Source organism: Chelonoidis abingdonii, chromosome 1 (genome assembly GCF_003597395.2).
Source record: "Chelonoidis abingdonii isolate Lonesome George chromosome 1, CheloAbing_2.0, whole genome shotgun sequence".
NCBI classification, from domain to species: domain Eukaryota; kingdom Metazoa; phylum Chordata; order Testudines; family Testudinidae; genus Chelonoidis; species Chelonoidis abingdonii.
The window spans coordinates 225,194,666-225,202,442 of NC_133769.1; the positions used below are offsets into that span (position 1 = coordinate 225,194,666).

The 7,777-nt window shown below is 45.4% G+C and overlaps 1 protein-coding gene across 4 annotated transcripts in view; it reads right to left on the reverse strand.

The window, feature by feature from the left end:
* LOC116820152 (organic solute transporter subunit alpha-like) overlaps positions 1-7,522 on the reverse strand; it is a 33,248-nt gene extending 25,726 nt beyond the window's left edge. For 2 of the 4 annotated variants that reach the window (XM_075059974.1, XM_032772428.2), the window contains exon 1: positions 6,338-6,881. In XM_075059974.1, the coding sequence (XP_074916075.1) occupies positions 6,338-6,397 (60 nt within the window). In that variant the 5' untranslated portion in view covers positions 6,398-6,881. Of the gene's footprint in view, positions 1-3,599; positions 3,681-6,337; positions 6,882-7,256 lie in introns of those variants that run through there. The other 2 variants (XM_032772430.2, XM_032772432.2) reach the window with 2 other exon arrangements.
* Positions 7,523-7,777: the final 255 nt, after the last annotated feature.

The following is a 7,777-nucleotide window of genomic DNA, read 5'->3' on the forward strand; positions in this document are numbered from 1 at the left end:
TCAAGCTAGCATCTAAAACTAGCAGTGTGTCTGCAGCAGGCTGAGCTAGCCAGCTAGGGATGTACCCAGGAGCCAGGCAGGATTGCACTAGCTTAAGTGGCCACCCATATCATCCTGGACACACTGCTTCTTTTAGGTGCTAGCTTGAGCAGAGCTAGCATGGCTACATCTACATGAGCTGGGAATTACATCTCCCAGCTTAAATGTAGAAGTACTCTGAAAACCCTCCCACTTGACTCCCACATCCCTCCAAGTCACACGTTCAATGTCACTTTTGTGTCATTTTTGTCTTATCTTTTTACAAGAATAACATAAATAGCAGAATGTTAGTGAGAGCAGCTTTGCCCCCCCCAGCTCTAGTTCCCTCAGGCCAGCTGGACTAATAGCCTCACTCAGTCCCCCACTACAACCAGCACACAAGGCACCCACTTCCCCTTGCCCTGTGTCAAGGCTGCCCCTCTTCTAGGCTATGTTTAGGATACTATCTTGGCAGCTGAGCTCTGACCACAGAACCATGTTACAGGCCCTCCAAGACAATGATTCAAATAAGAGTACTAGACAAGAGATGAAGATTGAGAGCCCTTCTACTAAAAGGTACATGACATGTCATACAGTACCCAGTGTGCAGGAACATCACCGCTAGATTCCTGAGTGGGATTTGGACAACAAAGAAATGAAATACATGCACCTCTTCCCTGGATCCATCCATCTCAGGTTTTATAGTGACCTCAGTGCACCCAGTGGGACAGGAGTTAGTGTTGCCAATCCCAAGCATGCAAAACTCAGGAGTCAGGAAACAAAAACTCATGAGCTTGACTTAAAAATCATGGAATTTTAAAAAATAATAAATGGGGTTGATTTTATTTGCTTTCTAGTTTTGAAGACTTTAGGACGCGTGCTGTTACACATTCCTCTACAACTATCATGCAAGAAACTTTTTTTTTTTTTAATGAAAGGTGAGAGTCTTGCAGTCACACGATTCCGGAGATGGGGCAATACAAAAAATGCCAACTATCACGAGACTCGTGATACTACCTCAAGAGTTGGAAATAGTGTCTGTACGCCCATGCCCAAGTTAGCTTTCAGCTAGCTAGCTCAAGTGACAACAGCAGTGAAGCCATGGGAGCCCGGCTAGTGGCTACTCGAATATGTACCCAGGGTGCTGGGTGAGCAGGACAAGCTTGTGCTACTGCCTAGGCTGCTGTGGCTTCAATGCTATTATGCTGACATGATATAAACCCCATAGTTTTATACTCACTATCAAAACTCAGCCTTTGTGTACATAGTAAAATGCACTGGTCAAAATGAACTCAGATTTAAAACCACTTTAGTTAAACTGTTGCAAGATACCCATTTGGAGCCTCTTAACCCATTTTAAAACTGGCTTGTATCACTTAAATCAATTCCTTTCTGACTTAAGCTAAAGCACCACAAACCAGGTTACATTGTCTTTAAGTGTTTGTCTTCATGCTGGCTCCCAGCCTGGTTGCTAGGCAACCCAGCAAGCTCAGTTGGACCCAATGAGCTCCCTCCATATGATTTCACTTTGATTGGGCAGAGGAGCAATGCCAAGTCCACTGTCATTTTTTTTTTTTTTTTTTACAGCTGTGGGTTTGGGGGCTTGTTTTATTTGGAAGTTGCTTATTTGGGCTTTTTTGTAATAGTGGACTTCCATGCCACTCACACTCATACTTCTGCACTGCTCCTGGCGGCGGTGCTGCCTTCAGAGCTGGGCGCCCGGACAGCAGCCGACGCTCTCTGACCACCCAGCCTGTGCTTACTTTGTGCTGGAGGTGAACCTCGCAAGGGCGCTGGGATGGGGGGACCACAGGGCCATGGCCCCATCACTTTTTTCCTGCCTTAAGTGGGGTAGGAGGCAGAGAGGAGCAAGTGGCAGGTTGAGGAGCCTCAGGAGGAGAGGCGGAGTGGGCATGGAGCCTCGGGAGAAGAGGTGGGGCGGGGTGGGACCTCGGGGAAGAGGCAGGGCCACCGTTCAGGTGCCGGTGGCCCCCCCCACCACAGTTCTCGGGAGCTTCCAGTACTCCTGAGTCCTGGCACCTCTTTTATTACAAATTAAGCACTGCACCCAAACACCTCCCTCTGAAATGGGCTGAGCTAGTTTTGGGCTTGTTCTGAAAGGCAGTACCACTTTTTTTCCCCTTGTGTTGCCAAGTCTCACATCAGTGGCTGTTCAGTGCACACAGCAGTGCTTAACTTGCTCTCACTTCTGCTTAAAGCCTACTCCTGCTCCAGCCTCAGCCTGTACTGGTTCCATTCTGGTTTCTGACTCCTGGCTACATCTCTTGGCTAACCCATTGGCTTCTGACCTTTGGTTTGACCCCTCAAACCTGACTTCAGTTTCACTCTTGGACTGGTACCTGATTCCTGGGTCTATACTCGATTACTGGAACTGCTAATACAACCACAGGCAAGATCCTGCTCTATCCACTGGGTAGTTTATAGCATGTCCACACAGGGCTTTGCACCTACTTTAAATCAAAACATTTACAATACACTTTTAGTGGAAGCCAGTGTCAATGTATGTGTATACAAGGCCATACTACTTGATGTAAGGAGCTCTCAGTAACCTGGGACACAAGGGATATGTTTACACTGCCAAAAACAAAAACCCTGCAGCAGCACATCAACTTTGTCAACTGACTCAGGCTGGTGGGGCTTGTGCTATGGTGGGGCTAAGAATAGCTGTACAGCCATTCCTACTCAGGCTGGAGGCGGGGCTCTCAACCTCAGCGAGGGGGTGCAATGGTTCTCAGACCTTCAGCTTCAGCCCAAGGAGGAGCGTCTACAATGCTACCATGCTGCCGTGTAGTACGAGCCCTGGGAGCCTGAGTCTGTTGAAACAGATTCTGAGACTTGCTGCAGTAGGGCTTTTGGGACGGGATGGGGGGTTGTTTTTTTTGCAGAGTAGATATACTCCAAGGTCAGGGTTGATGTCCCACCATGCTCCATTCTGACATTCATTAAGAAACAAGGAACTCACTTCTCCTTTCTCATTGCAAAATCTATGGGGGTAGGAGGGCTCCCAAAAATGTCATGAAGCTGGAGAGAGGCAGCTACATGTACCACTCAAGGGAGAGGTCTGTGACCACACAGACCTTGTCTTCAGTAGAAACAAAGGGATATTTGAACATATATAAAAAAATCTAGTGTAGACAGGGTAAATTGTACTTTTAACATGTGTTAAAATCCTGTTCTAGACCAGGCAGATTAACACGTTAGCTAACATTTTTAAAACACTTTTTTCCTAGTGAAGGTATGGCCTTAGAGGACAGGAAGGAAGTGGCATGACAATACAGATCCCCAAGGACTTACAGGGAGAGCTTAGCACAACCCCATGGGACTTTTCTTCCACATGCCTCTCTATTCTCAGTCCCCTAGCTGCACAGGAAGAGTTGTGCAACATTAGGAGACTCCCTGTGACTACACATTTCTCTATTGTCACTGATTAAAAATAAAAAGGAGTTAATGCTGCTTCCAGCAGACTTTTTGATCAGCAGAGCTGCTCCCCAACTCTGATTCCTTCCCACCCTCCAGTCCAGGAAGCCCTGATTGCATTGAGTTTACATGGAAGAGCATACATGGGCATAGCAAGGAAGAAGCTGCTGCATCATCCTCTTGATGGCTGCTGCGCAGATTCTGTGACTATTTACTCCGCTCTTCTTGGGAGAAAGGAAAGGGCATCTGGCCCCAGAAACATAGCACCTCTGCCCAGCTTCCCCATCCCAGTCACAGATACACCAAAATAAGGAATACTCCTCTTCTCATAAATGGTCTATAAACTGCAGGTGACAAAGCATCAGCTCTTTTTTCAGGCATTTTCCTGGGTGTCCCAGTCACTGCTAAATCTATTCTCCCCCTCCCCATTCTATTAAATAAAGTTAATGTCACCTCAATTTAGCAGTGGATTTTTTTTCCACTGTCTTGGACAGCCTGGAAATCATCATGCAATGATGACAGCTGAGAGACGATTCATTGTATTGGAGGCCCCTCCTGAACATCCTGAGTAAATTTACAAGAGACAGACAACTCATTATTAAGAAAGGGATAGATAATAAGACAGAAAATATCATATTGCCTCTATATAAATCCATGATATGTCCACATCTTGAATACTCACGCAGATGTGGTCACCACATCTCAAAACAGATATATTGGAACTGGAAAAGGTTCCAAAAAGGGCAACAAAAATGATAAAGGGTACAGAACGGCTGCCGTATGAGGAGAGATTAATAAAACTGGGACCTTTCAGCTTTGAAAAGAGGTGACTAACGGGGGACATGATAGTGGTCTATAAAATCATAACTACTGTGGAGAAAGTAGATAAGCGAAGTTGTTATTTACTCCTTCTCATAACACAGACTAGGGGTCACAAATGAAAATATAGGTGGCAGTTTAAACAAACAAAAAGAAGTACTTCTTCACCAACGCACATCAATCTGTGGAACTCCCTTTCCAAGGATGTTGTGAAGGCCAGATACAACAGGGTTAAAAAAAGAACTAGATAAATTGATGAGGATAGGTCCATCAGTAATGGTTTATCTGTAAGGCATGGAGGAAGGTCCATCAGTCAGCGGGGACTGATAGCCTAATTTGGCAATTAATTTGACAATATGTCTTGATATCAGCAGGTAAGTATGCCAGTGTCTGTGATGGGATTTGAATGGGATGGATCTGAGTACTACAGAGAAGTCTTCCGGGTGCTGGCTGGATGAGTCTTGCCACATGCTCAGGTGGTAACTGATCGCCATATTTGGGGTCGGGGAAGGAATTTTCCTCCAGGGCAGATTGCAGAGGCCCTGGGGTTTTTCGCCTTCCTTCTGCAGCAGTGGGGCCATGCGTCACTTGCTAGAGGTTCTCTTCAGCTTGAGTCTTTCAAACCACAATTTAGGACTTTCATAACTCAGACAAGGTTAGAGGTTTGTTATAGAAGTGGATGGGTGAGATTCTGTGGCCTGCATTGTGCAGGAGGTCAGACTAGATGATCATAATGATCCCTTCTGACCTTAAAGTCTATGAGTCTATGACTGGCTAAGCAGCAGTTCTGCAGAAAAGGACCTGGGAATTACAGTGGATGAGAAGCTGGATATGAGTCAGCAGTGTGTCTTTGTTGCCAAGAAGGCTGAAGGGATATTGGGCTGTATAAGTAGGAGCATTGCCAGCAGATTGAGGGAAGTGATTATTCCCCTCTATTCGGCACTGATGAGGCCACATCTGGAGTAAGGCATCCAGTTTTGCACCCCCAGAAAGGATGTGGACAAATTGGAGGGCAACGGAAATTATCAGGAGGCTGGGGCACAAGACTTACGAGGTGATGCTGAAGGAACTGAGGTTATTATATAGTCTGCAGAAGAGAAGAGTGAGGGGAGATTTGATAGCAACCTTCAACTATCTGAAGGGGGTTCCAAAGAGGACGGAGCTCGGCTGTTCTCAGTGGTAGCAGATGACAGAACAAGGAGTAATGGTCTCAAGTTGCTGTGGGGAAGGCCTAGGTTGGATATTAGGAAACACTATTTCACAAGGAGGGTGGTGAAGCACTGAAATGGGTTACCTAGGGAGGTAGCGGAATCTCTTTCCTTAGAGGTTTTTAAGGTCAGGCTTGACAAAGCCCTGGCTGGGATAATTTAGTTGGGGTTGGTCCTGCTTTGAGCAGGGGGTTGGACTAGATGACCTCCTGAGATCCCTTCCAACCCTGATACTCTATGGTGATCCTAGCCTCTGTTTGCCAGAAGCTGGGAATGAGCGACAGGGAATGGATCACTTGATGATTACCTGTTCTTTTCATTCCCTCTGGGGCATCTGGCACTGGCCACTGTCGGAAGACAGGATACTGAGCTAGATAGATCTTTGGTCTGACCCAGTATGGGCGTTCTTATGTAACTCACCACAGTATAAGCTCTTGGTCTTGTAATAAATGTCTGCAGGATCAAGCCCTTAATGTTTTACTTGTATAGCATCAAAATTACAATACAGCATAGACTATACTTACCTTGGCCATTACATTTCTGTTACTCTGGTGAACTACTTTAGTACTAAAAAAATTACCTCCAAATATTAACAATTATCACACACTTTAACAATGGTTCATTTTTTAGCCTTTGTAGTTATTGGAATCCCTTTCAAACACTAACCCAGCTTCCACATATTACACATCACTAAAATAAAACGGGAAACTAGTGCCCGGGTATTTAGATACACATAGTTTGCAACGAGAAAACAAGGCTTTCAGTCCGGACACGTTTTCAATTAAGAAATCTTCCTGAAAAATGCTCCTCCCCGCGCGCGCGCACACAGTTTTTAAAGCAGAAGCAAAACTTACTTTCGATAATTTTAAGAGAGAACGGAGGCTTATTTGCAATGCAGACAGGATCGGTCCCATTCTCCATTTCTTTAGCTTCCGTTAAGACTTGTCTCCTCGTGCTGGCCCTGCTGGGTTGCTTCCTTTTCAGTGATCCCACTCCCCAGAGGCGTGAGAATGGCTGAGTTACAAAGCACTTCTACTTCTTCGCTTTTCCAGTAAGGCGCTGAGACTGGCTGCCAAATGTCAATTTCCTCCCAAGCACCTTTCGATTGGGTAAATGCTTGACAGTCCCACTAGGCAGCTCTTTCTCTCTCCGTGCAAACACTGCTGCAGAATGAGGCGCCAGTGAAAGATCCCTCAAGGAAATGACTGGGTGGCGAAGTCCTGTTGAGCGGTGCCCACACACAGTAACGGGTGTTACAATTTACACTCTTGCCTTGTGCGGTAGCAACATCCCGTCGGCAGGGAAGTTTCACGCGGACACCGATACACTTGTGTCCGTGTCCCCTCTGCTGTTGTGTTATTTATTTGCTGGGTGCTGTTAAAGACGTACAGTAAAGATGTCCCTGCTCCACAAGACACACAGAAGGACGGAGCTCCCTAAGGCACACGCAGCGTTAACATTTACAGTGCAAGTTCCAAGCTTCAGAATTTCACTTTCTTCTTCAGGCACACCCCAGCACGTCCTTCACACCACCTGAAATGTCAGCGATAGTCACTTTTGTGAGGCTTTGAGAGAAACAGTTTGAACCTACGAGCAAGAGAGGCATATGTACTGCTGTCCGCATTTTCCCCTCTGCGTGAAGTTAGAGGCGGGGGAGAGCACTGAATACATTTCGGACCAAATCATGGTCCTATTGAAGTGGAAAACTACCAGAGACTTCACCCTTAAAGGAACCAAAAATGGGGACAAGCAAGTGAAAATTAAACTTTTTACCTCATGTTTAAAAACGATTTAACAGAAGAGCTGGATTTTACTCAACGCTTAAACAAACAACCAACCACACCATTTTGATCCAGTTTCGCGAGTTCTTGCCATATAAAGCAAAACTAGTTTTTGCATACAAAGTGGAGGGGAGGGGAGAGTTACATTACAATGAAGGCAGATTTATAAACGTCAAGAAAACAACAGAGAGTAGCAGAATTTTTCAATTTGATCTCTGTAGCAGGTAGAGCTGGTTGGGAATTTTTGTTGGAATTATTTTCCAAAGGAAAACTCATTTTGCATAAAATTGACGTTTTCCACAGGAGAATGTCAATTAAGCTGCCATTTTGATTTTCTATTGGGAAAACAAAATGGAAATATTTCCTTTTGGGTTGGTTTCACCTGATTCTGAATATTTGGGATTGTTGAAAGCCAGGGCTCTTTGTTTGGAGCCAGTTCAACATTAAACTGCATTTTCCTAATTGTGACACATTGCTTTATGGAAGCTGTATTTTGAGCTCATGTTTCTCCTA